The 16,586-nt window shown below is 41.3% G+C and overlaps 1 protein-coding gene across 1 annotated transcript in view; it reads right to left on the bottom strand.

The window, feature by feature from the left end:
- The window catches only part of si:dkey-112m2.1 (transmembrane protein 132C), a 175,523-nt gene that overhangs the window by 110,802 nt on the left and 48,135 nt on the right, over positions 1 to 16,586 (bottom strand). Inside the window, exon 3 of the mRNA XM_040000154.1 lies at positions 3,322 to 4,243. Within this exon, the coding sequence (XP_039856088.1) occupies positions 3,322 to 4,243 (922 nt within the window). The remainder of the gene's footprint in view (positions 1 to 3,321; positions 4,244 to 16,586) is intronic.

The raw sequence follows: 16,586 nt of genomic DNA, 5'->3' as shown, positions 1-16,586 counted from the left end.
ACTTTGACCCCCACAGAGTCGAGCTTTTCAGTTCGGTCAGCTGCATTTCGATGTCCTCTGAGTTCAGCCAGTTAATGCGAGACAAATCCAGCTGCTCATTGAAGCCTTTCTGGTTTGATCAGAAAAGAAAAAATTGGTCCATACACCTGAAAGTCCTGAAAACGCATTGTGACTTCTGTCTCAAGTCTACGGATGTATCCGTGTATTTACGTGTTGCTGATGCTGCGCTGAGCGGACAGCTCCTGAATCATGTTGGAATGTGGGAATTTCAACATCGCTTGAAAAAACTGCCAGCTAGCAACGTCCCTCTCACCGGTAGGCTAAGTGATTTTTAGCCAACTACAAGTTGAACCTGGTAGTTGGAGTTGTCAGCTAAGATACCATCATTACGAAGTGGCACAACTAATTTGTCTATATGAGCTAATTTGCAATGTGCACCGCTGGCCCGGCCATTTATTTTTTAATGCACCTTCTCAGATTAATTCACTGCGTGTCGTGCCCAGGGCTGGACTGGGACAAAAAAATCGGCCCGGGCATTTTGACTAGAGACTGGTCGCCCAGGTATTATAGGAAAAGCCATAAAGCCTTTAAATGAAAACGAACGCTGTTGTGACAGTGATGTACAGTCCTGTTGATATATGTATGATCTCTATACATTTTACATCAGATGAAAACTTTGGTTGTAAGATTCAGATAATTATTTAATTAAAGCCAGACATTTTAAATGAGAATAAGACAGAAAAGTATTTCTTTGTGCCCCACCTTTCCCTGTTAATGCCCCACCTGGCCCCCTGGCAAAACTTTGCTAGACCCGCCCCTGCACAGTTACCAGCTGTCAGCTACTTACAAAAGGATCCTGGTGTTATTTGTCTCTCAGAAACAGTTCACAACTTCCTTCAACTCATTCATGTCACCTAAAAGGTAAACCTGTTTGTCCATCACCTGTTCAGCTCTGATGATTCAGTAAGAACATCTCCTGGTTTCATCTTCATGTTTCCCTCTCACCAGATAACCAAACCGGTATCACGCAGCTTTTACAGCTGTGGTTCCCGCAAACATCAACTGATACTAGAAATTAATAATAAATAAATTCTAACAACAGCTGATCAAGCTTAAACGTGCTGCTGTTGTTTAGCGCGACGTCCGCTGGTTTCCTCTTTCTGGCGCAAAGTGGGCGATAAACAAACAAGAGAGAAAAGCCGATCAGCTGACCATTGATCAGTTTCATGATCATATGAGCTGTTCGCACTAAAGTAAAAAGCACCATCACTTCATGCGGATACCCTTTCGGCGCCAGCTGCGGTCGCAAGGCTGGAGCCGAACAAAAACACCCTGATAACGACTGTGTTTAGTCTGTTCCTTCCCATTCCATGCAAGGCCACCTGGGTTGGCTGGAAGACTGTTTACTTAGCCTAGCAGGGCGAAGGACACTGTCTCAGCTGAACTCTGGACACGCACACACATACATATACACTGATATGCACACACTCATCCCCCCTCCCTTTCCAAACGCCTTCGATGCTTGTTCCCTCCTGGGAACACGGCGGGTCTGAGCCCGCGCTGGAATGGTAGCGCTGGGCAGGATGGCTGCTGTGTTTGCTTCGGATTACTCCTCACCCTCCACCCGACCCTGTGGCTTGTCACGTGTTCCATAATGTTGTGCTGTGGACATTTATGTGCTTTCTTGTGCAGAGGAGTTTTTCTTTTTCCTGTTCTCATGCTGTCCTCCCAGGAGCCCAGCATGAGTAGAGGTCTCTTTTTTATCGCTTGTACTTTCCCATTGTAGTGTATATTTCAGTGTTTTTTTTCTGTAACGCTACCAATCTCCGACCTGTATCCCCATGTGATGTCTGTGTTGTGTGTGTAAGGTCGGGGGGGGGGTCCTATTTTACTGCAGGACAACCTGCACGTGATTGATTGATTGATTGATGAAGTAGCAACAGGAAAGGGAGGAGAGAGAATGAGAGAAGAAGAGGCAGCTGTGCAGCGTAAAGATGCAGAATAACTCAAGCTTTGTGTCTTTTTCCATTCTAGCTGAAGTACAAGACAAACTGTTTTCCTTTTCACCTCAATACGAAACGCGTAATATTTTCTCTGAATACGAGACAATTCCATTTTTTACGGGAAGGTTGGCAACTCTACTAACAAACCTTATGAATAAAATAAAGTTCACTATTCACTAGTAACATTATAGCACCCACCCAGCTGTATAGAAACTCTGTCACGCTAGCTAGTACACAGTACGAGTTATTGTAACTGACTGTAAAAAGTCAGCACAACGAAAATACACTACACCTGAACTTGGTTTATATCTGAGCCAGATAGACTGCAGGCCATATCTTCTTACCTGAAGTTCAGTTCACCTGACACTCGGACCGGCGGCCGTCTCCTCCTCCTGCCTCCCCTTTCTCTCATCCACCTGCTGGCCTCTGTGGAAGCTTCGCCATAGCCACCACCAAACAACTGACTTAAATTTACACATCTGGCCAATCCACCACCTTTCACTGTTTATGCCTTTACAAAAAAAAAAAAAATCATCGGCCCATAAAAAAGAAAAATCACCATCGATGGCCAGTCCAGCTATGGTCGTGCCATCAGTTAATCATGGCATGCGTGACCAGGGTTGCCGAGCCCTGGCGTACACTATCTTCAATATGTAGCTTTTATTCAAACTGTGAAGTGCTTTGTAACTCTGTTTCAAAAAGTGTTACATAAAAGAGTTATTAATTTCATTTACTTATTTATGTTTAACTTTTTACATTTTTTTACTGATATGTACTGAGGTCTCAAAACTTGTCATCAAGCGTAAAGCGCAGGTCGTCATCTTTATGGGGAAAAGAGCTTTTCCAGACCATAGTTTCTGGCCAAAGGAAATATGATAATTACGCTTCACCTTTTCTCCCTGTAGAATATGGTTTCATGAACAAGAGCGCACATTTATCTGCGTAATATAACTACTCAGACAGTACACTGTTTTAGAAACAATAATATTTTGTTATTTTGCAAGATTAGTTCTACTCTGTCTGATGCTTTTTACAGTGTGACAATGACCAAGAACTTCTTAAGAAAAGTTTTATAAGCTTAAGCACAATTTCAAACATGGATAAATTGTAAATGTTGTATATTATCGAAGGGTTGGATGTTTAGTTTTCTCAAAGGGTTTTATATATCATTTGTTCTTTTTTTAAAATTCAAATGAAACCCTTCTTTTCAACTGTGTGCATTTCAAACAATTTCTGTTTGAATTGGAGAATGGAGAATGAGAAAACATTAGTACAGCTGCGAAGTAAACTGTGTTCTCCCTGGAGGAGGTTGACTCACCTGAGGGTGAAAATTTGTACTGAAGAAAGAGCAGATAGAGCCAGAAAAGTTGAGACTGTTTCTCGCTGCCGAATGGGTTTGGAGGGTGCCATCACCACAAAGTTATTGTCTAGTTTCAGCTCCAACAGTGGCTGAAACAGTCTGACACTTCCAATGCGCTGCATAGGGGTATGCCCTGCAAAGTACCCTAACGGCCTCGGCTGGTCTGTGAGGACAGAGCTGCCCTTTCTTGAATCCTCTGAAGTGCAGTCTCCATTATCTGTGGTTTGAACCATATAGTAGAGCTCCACCGGAGTGCCTTGAGCTTCCTCGGAGACCTTCTGCCTACCTGGCCTGACAGTAGGTGGGCTGAACCAGCTGGCCAGGGGCTCCAGCTCGGCAACACATATCCCCAGATCGCCTTTTAGCTTGCATGTTCCACGCACCTCTTGAGTCTCATGAAAGGCAAACATCCTGATACAGGGTAGCTTGTGGATGGTGCTGTAATCATCCCAGTCCCTGCCTGCAATATAGAACAGCACTTGAACTTTCGGCCAGCTAGGGTGAATCCTCTCGCTGATAATGTAAGTGTGCACCTTCCAGTTGAATGTAAAGAGAGGCGATGCCGACGCTGATGTTGTTAAGGATGAAGTGAAAGAGGGTGTACTAAAGGGCCCTGGCGAAGTCTGTAGCAGCTCCAGGGGGACAGGCTGCTGGACAGACAGTGGTCCATAGCTAGCATTGACAAAGGGCATCTGCCGGGCCTGGTGGATGAAAAAGGACTCAGTGCGAGCCTGGAGGCTGGAGTTCCTCATTAAGTCCTGGTTTGCCTCCTGTAAAAAGAACGCTGACTCTGCATTGAGGATCCGGTAGCTGACAGGTAGATATATTGGTGTGGGGCCAAGCCTCTGCAAACCCTCCAGGATCACCTTGGTGTCCACGACTGAAACAAAAACATAAAATGACAATAACCTGTTAGCCTTTATTTCACAGACTAGAAAAAATCTCTACCAGGGATCTAGTAGCTGTGAAAGTAAGCTTCATTTTGCAAATTGTATCAGTAAAATCAAATTGAGGTGTGAAATCTAAAACCTTAATGAGAAAATTTGGATGAAATAATTCAGAAAAGGGAAGCCAACACTTCATATTTTACATAACATTTGCATGCATTGCCTGCAACCTGAGGCAATCATATCTACAGTCAGTTCCAGCAGTGAATGTTAAATGGTGTGTTGGAGACATTTCCATATGATATCACTTTCATGAGCCACTGCTCTTATTTGGAAGAATTTGCTCGACACAATCCAAAACACTTATGTCTTTCTCAGTCACTTGCTTATCAGGCTTGTCCATGTTCCCTCCTGCTTTCAATCCTTTTCATTATGGTGCGCTAACTCAATCTCCCACCCCACCCCCACTCTCCTTTAATTTCTCCGTCCTGTTATTTTAACTTTCATACATTGTCATCTTCTTGTTTCCGGCACTCCTGTATGTTATTCCAACATTTTTATTTTCATATTTCACATATGTCAGATATGGAAAGTTGAAGTCTTCCAAACTGAAAATATTTGATCTGACTCGGTACGTAGATGTGCCATAGATAAAAAACAAAGAGTGAACAACTTTGTGATAATGGATAGTGTTGGAGAAACGTTGGAGAACAGCTGGGTTAACCAAAGAAGAAAACAGCTGTTTGCCTTTGTCAGCTTATGTGACATATGGTTTTTGGATGAACCCTACTTTGTATATATCTACAGAATATTTCACATCTTTGGAAAAGCATGGCTCTGTCATATGTTTGTGCTCAGTATGTGCTTGGTTTTGGTGACAAAACCCTTTCGATTTCAAAAGATACAAAGGCGTTCATCTCTTTCAGTATTACTCTTTATTCTCGTTGTTTGGCTAAACATGCTCTTAAATCGGGCCTCACATGCCCCTAAAACCTATGGAAGCAGGTTTTATGGTGTTATTTTTGTGCCACTATTCTGAGCTCACCTAAAAAAAATTTGAGCGCACGTAAAAAAAGTTTGCAGGTGCAAGTGTTGCATTTTGAGGAGAAATTTATTTTGAGCGAAGAAAAGCTGAATTTGAGTGAACAAAATTCATTGCTGCGTGCAAAAAATGTATTTCAGTGTTTGCTATTATCCACACACATTGCGAGCAAGCGCAAATGCAAAAACTGAGCGAGAGGGGCTGCTGTTGTGTGTGTGTGTGGATAATAGCAAACACTGAAATACATTTTTTTGCACACAGCAATGAATTTTGTTCACTCAAATTCAGCTTTTCTTCGCTCAAAATAAATTTCTCCTCAAAATGCAACACTTGTACCTGCAAACTTTTTTTACGTGCGCTCAAATTTTTTTTAGGTGAGCTCAGAATAGTGGCACAAAAATAACACCATAAAACCTGCTTCCATCTCTCTCTCTCCTCATTCTGCAGACCTGACCCCCACCCTCTTCTCTTCACCATCAGTGCACTGATGGAGTTGCCCATGAGAGTCCATTGATTTTCTGTCCTGGACCCTGCATGCTGTGGGAGATGTGGCATGGTGGTGATTTGTGACAATCCATGGCCGAAAAAGCAATGACAAGCTTGCCAGACGAACAGCACCAGACAGAAGAACAACACTTCAGAAACAGTGCAGTAAAGGGTTAAACTAGCTTCCCAAAACCTTACATGAAATGATGAGGGAGGGAGTTTGGGGGTAGGGGGATTATTCTTCCTTGAAGAAATGTTATTGTCATATGCACAGTAAAAATAAACACAGCATTTTACACTGCAAAATGAAATTCTTATTTTAAATAAGCCTTAAAGATAAAGGTAAACCAGGCAAGTGTTGTGAATAAACACAATTTACCTGAATTTGTTCAGCTAATGTACCCCACTGTGAATCGTTCCCTGTTGCTTCTCTCCTCTCGCACCAGCAGCAGTGTATCTTGAGTCTGGAGAAGTGAGAGCTGCAACTACACAGCTCTGTTTTTCCAACTTAGCCACAGACTATGCAGTACTGCAGGTGGACACTGCAGGTGTCACAGGTGTTAACCTCCTAAGCAGCACTGTGTCTAACATCTTTCCTGGCGGTCACCCAACTCTCACGTAGACTGCTGTATTCATCCATTTTTTTCCCCCTACAGTGAAATGTCTATTGTTCGTTTTTAAACAAATCCATAAGTGAATGATTTATAATATTCCTGGTCTTTAACTTCTTTCACATTACATCTGAGCTACAATTTAGCATATACCTTCAGATTACCCATTTAAAACTTATAGTTAAGCAACTGTTTATGCAAGAGCTGCCCCATTAAAAAACTACCAATTTCTAGGCTGTGCAAGCTACTTTAATGAGCCGTAGATAGAATCTAAAGGTAGGCATCCTCTAGCTGCCAAATAAGTGTTAACATTTACACCTCTAAATTGGGCGACAGGGAAAAATCGAGCTTTCACATTTGTATTTAACCTTGCATAGGTTGTTTCAAATAACACAGCAAAAAATTATGAGCCTGTTTAAGGGTTATTGATAAACCAGGAGGCCCTCTATCCCCTCATTTCTACCTCTATATCTACTAATCTGTTTCAAAGTCATGCATTATGTTGTGAGAAAAGTTACAAATGTTTCTACAATATGTCAAGGACTTTCACTGTTATGTATCTGTATAATTCATTTATCTGTTGCCTTTGGCTGTTGGTTAGTAAACTACCAGTTCCATCTAGCCTAACCCCCTGGGAACTTACACCCTCGGACTGGGAATCACAACAGTTTGGTCTGTTGTGGCATTATTGAAATGCAGGTCAGGATTTGGACTGAAAAGTCAATGGCAAAAAAAAGAAAAAATCAGCAATCAAGCACACGGCTTCCATTTTATTCTGAAATAATTAAGTATTGTTCTAAATATTGCTTGTGCCACCACCCCAGCTAAATAAAATTGTGTTTGCTGCCAAAATAACAAACACCCACACAGCTGAAGCTAATTACAGGCGTCTTTCTTCTTTATAATCATATGCATTAATAGTAAAATGTCTGCCTCTGATAAATGAAAAAGAATAAGAATAAGAATGAATCATAAATATGAATTAGTTTTCTAAGCAGTCGCTTTCATGTTTGTATTCATGTGGCACACCTTCAAGCTAATCACACCTTAAAATTAGACAGCGTACAGTCAGTGACTGCTGCTGCATAGCTTTTACTGAGAAAACTGTGTTTGCGAGTGACAAAACCTTGACCGTGGTCAAGGGGCGAGCCGGCGCTTAGTCGGTGCTGGATCACGCTTACAGCCGAGTGAAAGGATTTTCCTGTCTATCCTTTTCTCTGGGGGATGTGACACACTGTCCTAGTTTCCACTTACTATGACACAGATGAAACTAAATACAACAGGAAAAAAAAATGCTGTAATTTGTAACTTGAGATTTAGAATATGTCCCTTTCTATGACACCAACAGGACATCGTAAACAGAGAGGCAAAGTCAGTGTGATTTGTAGCCTTGACTTGCCCTTGGATTTCATGTAAGCAGCACTGTACTTGTAAATCATGTCTGTAGGACTGTTTCTGCAAATGAAAAAGGGAATGATTTGTGTAGATAGCTTAACTCCATGTGCTAAATCCTGACTGTAAACTCTACAGGAGTAATTTTGGGCACTGCCAATCCCTCAGGATGTGGCCTGAGGAATCTGATCACATATCAAACAAACAGCTGAACCAGACCTCATCATTAGACAGATGTGAAACTTGGGATTTACTGACTTGATGTTATATACATGCAGTATGAGGCAAAAGGCCTATGGCAGCAATGGGAATGGAGATTAAAATGTTTTTTCCCATATCATTTCACACCATGCAGCAAGCAACTTCTAAAATAAACCCCAACATGGTATTGACGCATTCGTGTCCCCAAGACAGACATGTGTGGCTCCAAATCAAACCGTTTCTTATAATCACCTGTTTTTATCCCTGGCGACCTAAGTAGAACTTCACCCAAGAAATATAAGCCCTTCATCTCCCTTCAGCCTCCCTCCTACTCCTCCTCCTCTCATCCTATCTTTATCCTCCACCATGTGTGCATCTTGCAACCACTCCCTGATCAAACATATTAGGCTGGCCAACTTCAGTAAGTCACTAATCAAACAGCATTTTTTTTAAATGAGATTTATAAATGGAGACTGAGGTAAGAGGTAGGAAAACCCGAACAGCAACAAAGATTGGAATGGGGCAGGGCAAGAGGGTGGTGGTGGTGCACTGTTTGTGTTAAGAAAAGTAAAAAATTACAGCAAGAACATTACAGGATGGGCCGCATGCCTTTATTATGATACTCTGATTACAATTTTGTTTTTTGTAAATCTAGCACAACATTGTTCTCACCTCCTTTAGAAGCACCTACAAAGGTTTAATGCCTCCCAACCTGCTGATGCTACTCTCCCAGACTAATGTTTCACAGAAATGAAAACAATTAGTGGTCATTGACAAAACTGGCATGTAAAATGTAAGGGCTCCAATCATATAACTGTGCCCATGGGAACAGAAAGTCCTGTAGGTGATCTCCTGACGCTGCTCTAATTTATAAACAAACACGTAGATAGCTCATTTCAATAAAGAGCAGCATTCTTAAAGGGACAGTGAAATTAAATGGTCCATGATGATGGGATGAGATGAGGCTGCACTATATCTGCTAACAAAATATCAATAAGAGACAATTGAAGAAGAATCAGTGTTTCTGGTACAAATGTAGAGTCTTCTGGTAAAAAGACTGCTTGTGAAAACTGCAGTCTGTTACACCATATAAAGCTGAAATCAGTGTATAACTGCGGACATGTGACAAACATTATTTAGCATCAGATATGGAACCAGCCCAGTGTTAATGAAATTACCGTTACCGCGCCAAGCGCACCCCTCTTTAATTTTTTTTCAGCGGTCTGAGGCTGCAGTCATTTATTAAAGTCAATAAAATATATTGTAACATTCACACACTGATCTAACACTTCAAGTCTGCTTCAGTCTCATTAATTGCTGCATTCTGACCAATATTTTAATCTGACAACAGACCTGATACCAGGGAAAAGATGTTTTTTCATTGAGGAGCTTTCTCTGTGTATAAATGTGACTAAATTCCTGGCACACTGCAAACCTCATCTCTGTAAAGAAACCCGGCTGCCTATAAAAAAAGAAGCAACCTTCTATGCATTTCGTAATGGGATTCTCCTCTTCTCTCTGACGCTCGGCTCAGTCCAGTTAAGTTAGGCTCTGTTTTATCAAAATGCTAGTTTTACTGAGGACAAGAAGCATGTAGGATTCATCTTTAAACATGCAGGGTGGAGGAGTCAGTGAAGAGTTACAGGACATGGCCAAAGCTTTCACAGTGCACGGACAGCTCTGAGCCATCAACTCGCACCAATTATATGCTCTTTCTGATAAACTCTCCCCTTCTCATTCCAAATAAATGAATTTTCCTATTGGCAGATATCTCAGCTACACTGGGCACATAATACATGATTTTTTTCCAGGCATTACATTCAGGACAACTTGGAGTAAACAGTGGTGCAACCTTTGTAAATCATATTTGTGTGATTCATTTACATACTCTCCTCCCAGAATTTTGCACTCTGAAAAGGAAACTTATAGTAAGTAAGATTACCTGCATCCACGTCTATCAGTTGGAAAACCGCCCCTGCTTTAGTAAATACCTACAGAAGCTTTTTAATGCCAAAAGAGGATTTCACGATGGCACGAACGGTTAGTAAATCCAGTCCTAAATCTGATCTAATTCCCTGTTTAGCTCAAACGGTTCTGCTTTAGTACATGATGGGTTCTAAAATGTCCTAAGACAATGTTATCATCAAAAGACCACAAGTGCCAGTCTTTTTTTCAGCGTGTTTATTAATGGCATCAAGCTCAAGTCCTGTTTAAACAACACTTAAAAATTATCAAGGTGTGTGTCTCACCCATGTAGCAGCTATCAACATTACATTAATACACAGGTGAATGTAAACCCAAATAAAAACCCTATCCCACAAAGCAAAATTGGTATGGCCCACACAATGTGCTTACACATGGCCCACATACCGCAAAGAGTGACGGCCCTTTGGTGGCCCAGATCTGGTTTGCCAGATGTGGCCCACACATGGGCCAGCACAAGGCCAGTTGCAGACACACTATGTGGTCCCTGTGCTGGCCCAGAACAGTTTCAGCTCTGGCCCCAGATGTCAGCCTAATGTGTACCTTAATCAAGCCATGTAATAACAACATGTGCCGGAAGATAATAGTGCAAAAGAAACATGACAAAACTCTATTCAGACAGTGAATGGACTGATTCTTTCATACCGCTCCTCTACTGTCTGGGATTACTGAAAGTGCTCTATCCAACATGCCACATTCACACTTTCTCTAAACTGAGTGCTTCCTAACTACATTCATACACATTCACACTCTTGACATGCAGCCAGGGATCAAACCACCAACCTTCCGATCAGTAGGTGAACTGCTCTACCTCCTGAGCTACAGCCACCCACTGGCAAAAATGAGTAAACCGTCACCAGGTTTTGGATAAAGTGTACACTGACAAACCTGTCAAATCTGCATTTGAAACGTTGGCTACCTATAGCAGTATAGTATTGCAACATGGCATTTGGGTCTTCTAACTAAAACAGGAAAATAGGAACATAAACAGTGCCATCATTGCCAGACCTGGCCCACATCTGGTTGACATACACCCTGCCATGACATCAGTCAGTCAGAAGTGCCAGCTTGATGCCAGCTCCGGGCCAGACCTGCTTGCTATGTGGGATGTTTGTATAACAACTGCATTAAATCTTTAGGAAGCTCACTAACAGTTTAGCCACTATACCTGAAATGTCTCAGCAAACACTTTCATTAAGTGTCATTCAGACATTTGTGTTGTCACACCACTACGTCTACGTCTACAGACAGACTTTTAAAGTATTTTTTTAAGACACACATGTTTATTTTTCAAGGTACACACAGAATAACTCAAAATTATGAGTTATCGTGGGTGCACTCTCTACAACTCCAACCTCTGCTTTCTCGTAAGTGGCAGGCAACCGGAGCTGTGGCTTTTCAGCGTGTGTGTGTGTCTCTCAGGTCTGAGTGCACTACCGAATAAGAAGGGAAGTTGATTAGAACGTTCACAGCAGGCGTGCAAATTGCTCCACCTGGCACTAGTCCCTGAATCACCGTGCCCCACCTTTCCCTCTCCAGCTGGCTAAAACTACACCCCACCACATGTCTTGGGATGAACTGTATTCAGCTGAATGATGATCAATTAATTTTATCTCAAGTGCAATCCTAAAGTCAAAAATGTCTTCTCTTCCACTTGATGAACAAATATTTCCTTTTTTAAACTGCTTATGCTGGGCTTACACTGTGCGATTTTTGGCCCATTTTGAGCCGATTTTTGAGTCATGCGACCGTTTTGGCGATCGGCCGAGTTTGGCCTTCATTGTGCGTCGTGCATCGTGTAGTATACGTGGGGTAACGAGAAGCAATTAACACCTCACGACCAGCTCCCGATCATCAATCGCTTGGTCGTGAGGATTTCAAACCTGTTTGAAATCCTCGCGACCGTCGTGAGGGTGTCACCGCAGTTTCTCACACTGCGCACGCGCAAACACAAATGTCAGCGAAAAAGACGCCGCAGCACGGCAGTGCAGCGTGTGATCTGGACACAAGCGATGGAGGCACAACTTGTAGAACTTTGGAAAGCTCATCTGAGCCTTTTCCGTGTGGCCTCATAAAATTATCACGACCACAACAACCGTAAAAATAGTTGGATTTACACTGCTGCTCAATCACAGCTGCCTGATCAATGTTTTTCATTAGCAATTTAGCAAAGTTGATGGTGGTGGTGTGCGTGTCTGTGTGAGTTAAAGACAGAGAGGGAGAGCGAGCGACAACATTTCTGTTATAACCTTCATTTTATGGACGCACAGTGTGAGCACTCAGGTCGCATCAGAGCATCGGGCGGTATAGTGTGAGACCCTGCATCGTGACCTACGAACTTCTAACCCCTGCGAGTCAATCGTTCAGTTTGAGCAGGAACTGAATCGCGCGACTGAAAAAATCGCACAGTGTCTGCCCAGCATTATTCAACTCGGGGGCTCAGAGGTGCTTAAGCCTGGGAGACTCTTGTAATGTGATTTCAGCCACTCTTAAAGTGAAGCATTTAAATTAACTACTGGTGGTAATTAACTAGTTAGTACTCTACACTATTGTACATTCAGAGTTCCTGAATAACATTTTATTAAGAGACAAAAGCTATTGTTTACACTGGCTAAAATCAGGCCTTGCCTGAGGATAATTGAAGTATATTAAAATCCTTGCGTCTCAGTAATTGTATTACTTCAAATGTATGAATACTTCATTGAACTATTTACAAGTAATAATGCTGCCTGCATTTTCTGCAGCTGTGGTGCAGGCTTAATATTAATCAGGACGGTATAGGTGATGCCGAGATTTATAATTATGTGATGTTGTCCTGAAGAAGGAGAGGGAGGTCAAGATGATAGCCAGTAAACAGGAGACGTTCAGGAGGTCAGAATGAGGCAGGTAATAAGGGATTTAAAAAGACGGTATTTAAGGTTGCATGTCATCATACCAAATATACAGAAAAAATATTACTACTACTTGCCCATGTACCCCTACTGATACTGTCTTGTAATATTGTAAAGCTTTTAATGATGTTTTCACTGCTGCCTGTAAAGACAGCATTCTACCATTATTTTCTTAACCTTGTGGGTTAACAAATCATCATGAGGGCCAAAGACGCTGGAAATCTGCCATCACTTTGATGAAAGTGATGATCGCTGGACAAGCAACACCATAGCTGGAAAGGCACTGACCTGTGACTGTATATAAAGGATTGTAAAATGGAATAAAGTTCCGGCTGAGCTGCATAGACTTTGTGTTGTCACTGTGTGACAAAGCACCGGCAATGCATTTTTCTAAATAACAGATCAATGGAGTAGTGGCAGTAGTTACAAAAAGACACTGAAACAACACGTGTTCATTTATTGCCATAAACAATAGACAATAGAAAATTCTGACTGTAATATATAAATGCAGCGCTGCAAGTCAACCCCAAAGGCTCAACGGTATATTTTAGCCAGCTTGTTTTAAGGTGTAAGCATTATTGTTAAGAGAGCAGGGAAAATAAATAGCTTCAATTTTTCACTGACAACCTTGTTCAATTACTGAGGCACCTTAAGAGGTCTAGTTGCCTATAAAAGCGTGAAGAGCTCGTCTTGTCTGATGAGTCTGGGGTGCACAAGATGACCTCCTTGGCAACCTGACCAGAAAAGTGACCAAAGATTTCAGAGGGTGTAAACTACAGGAGACACAGGAGCCTCTCCTGAGACTCTGAAGAGACTTGTGATTGCCATTAAGACGCACTTCCAAAATCTGCCAGATGTAAGAGGCGATTTTCAGCCGTTACCATGGGTTCCACACATTAACTTTCAGTATTGAGGATGACAAATAGGAAAGCCCAGGAGAGACAATTCAAACCAAACTGTTTTAAGGTTAGACTGATTTCACAGGATATTTTGCAAACATTTGCCAAGAAACTAGACCATGCAAACCTTGTCAGCTGTCTTCTTACTTGGAAAAGACTTCAACAGAAAATATTAATCCAAATGCCTATAATGCCATAACATCTTTCCCTTTTATATTAATGGAGGAGATATGAGTCACCCCAGCCTTGACTTTCAAGCTTTCAGACTAAATCCAACCTTATTGTATTATTTTAATATAGTGAAAGGAAAGGTAAGGACTAACAATGCAAAAATGCTCATTTGTTTTTCCATTCTTATTTTTTCAATTAATAGTCTAAGAAAAACAGATGATGCATTTAGACAATTGGGCTACGCCTTTAATGTCGGTCTTCACTGTATAGATTTGTATTGGAAATAACTGCATTTCAACTACTCACTGAGCATTGTTGCAAATAGGGCTGCCACGAAATCGTCGACGACTAATTTAATCGTCGACGCGTCGTTTGAAGCTTTGTAAGATCACAAAAGACGCAGGAATAAGTAGTAGGATTTAAGAGTGTAATAACGGACTGAAACAGAAGATGGCAGCACTGCATGTACATGGATGTTAGCTGCCGTTAAACCCCGAAGAAGTAGAAGCTGTGTCCCAGAATTCATAGCGCGGCCCATCGCGGCCCTGCTCAGTTTCCAACAATGGCGGCAGCTAGTTAGTTTTAATGGTACTCTTATTATTCTTTCTGGGTCACAAAATAAACATTTAACATATTTTCAGTCGAGAATGTAGCTGTGTAAACCTCAAATATCTGCTCAGTTTATCAAGACACCGCATATTTTCAAAAGCGCTCCGACGTTTTCGGAGACATCTGTTACCCACTAGCTCGATAGCTAGCCGGGGTTCAAGGCTCACTAGAGCCCGTGAGAACACCGGACTCCCGGCAAATCGTTTTCAAACCCACCGCCGTCTTTCGCTACTCAGGTTAAACATGTAATATGAGTCACTTGGATAACTTAAAAATGTATATTGTTTGGCTTTTTTCAGTATTTTATTTGTTCCTGAGTAAATCGGTTTGGCTGAGATTAAAGTTATAGTTTTTACACAGCTGAATAAACGTCAAGCAGACAACTAATTATCAGAAGTGTGAGACGCTCGAGAATATACTCCGGTGTCCTGTTATATTTTAGATAGCAAGGAGCAGACAGCTGCGTTCATTAAACTCCACCGAAACAATTTGCAAATTTCATTTAATTCAATAAACTACCATCTTGTCTTTATTTTTAGTTAGCACATACCTTAAACACTTAAAGCTGTAAGCTAATGATAGTTATATAAGAGCAGATGCTGGTGCAATAAACTGTACGTTTTACGTCCAATTGATGCATGATCAGATTAGTCGACTAATCGCAAAAATAATCGGTGACTAGTCGACTACCAAAATAATCGGTTGTGGCAACCCTAGTTGCAAAATGTATAAATAAATGATTTAGGTGTAATTATGTTTAGTGTTAAAAATATATCTTCAAATCCACTTTTAAACAAATCTGTCAAACAAACCACAGTCGAGCTTTTCAGAGAACTCTGAAGAATCTGAGCACCTATTCAAAATTTCTAAGAAACAAAAAACAGTCTTTAAAAAAAAAAAAACCAAAAAACCAAATAACAAACCAACAATATTTTATTTTGATGGTTGCTAATGGTGTTGCTCACTTTTGCATCGGGTGGTGCCCACATTTTTACTTTACTGATTATGGTGTTTTGAAGAAGATGGCACATCTTGTTTTTCCTCTTCTAATACTGACATTTAAAAAGCTTTTGAAATCCCAAATTTTCATAAGTCCACAAGGTAAAACATTAGGACGTGATCTTTACATGGCATTTCCTTTGGTTAAACATTTGCTCTATGTGCAGGCTCCGACTGTAGAGAAACTGCTTAAGGGACCTCGAAGTCACTATCAGTGGACCTACTGTCGGTCAGCATGAGAGGTAACTTTCTTATTCTCAGCCACAGAACAATGAAATTTAAAAAAAAAAAGAAGGTATTTTCGAGCTCATGGAGGGCTGGATATAAATGTCAGCTGCTCCTCAGATAGAGAAAATGCCACTGGCAAAGTCAAGAAGTTTAAACCTTATCAAAGACAGCTTCTGATAAAGCCTTATGAACACATAAAGGGGAGAAATAGGCTGAATGTGTCCAAAACCACTAAACAGCACACCACTTAAGTAACACTAAGTTACTGGAGAAAGGTATTTCAGTTGTTATAAACGAGTGTTATGCTATTACAACACCCAACCGCTCAAAAAGCTACATAAATGCATCATCACCCCATAATTTATTTGTTTATTGCTCAAAACAATCACCTAATTTACAAATGCCTATTTTTTTACAGCCACAAAGAAAAAAAGTTTGCCATCTTCCATTCACTGCTGGCTACTAGATATAAAGCTAAGATCCATAGCAATATAATCCCCTGGTTAGTGAAATGACATGGATGATATGTCAACAAAATCCAAACACACAGGAACACTAATCACTCCAAGTGCCCATCACATGCACTCCGACACTGCAGGAGAAGCAGGGCACAGCAGAAAGCCCTGTCCTAGCTGGAGGTTAATTGGATCACATAAAAGCAAAGCACACCTCATCTTTCATCACTAGGCAACACATTTACGCAGCAATCGATAGGTGGAATCATATTTTCCCCTTTCAGAAAAATGAGGGAAAATGAAGTATTGTGACCCGACTGAGATGGATAGGGCATGGCTTCATACCCTACAGATAGCAGCGATAAGTCT

This window comes from Simochromis diagramma, unplaced genomic scaffold, assembly GCF_900408965.1.
Source record: "Simochromis diagramma unplaced genomic scaffold, fSimDia1.1 OVJJ01000596.1, whole genome shotgun sequence".
NCBI classification, from domain to species: domain Eukaryota; kingdom Metazoa; phylum Chordata; class Actinopteri; order Cichliformes; family Cichlidae; genus Simochromis; species Simochromis diagramma.
Note: the sequence above shows the minus strand (reverse complement) of the source record. Positions and strands in the feature narration are given on the sequence as shown.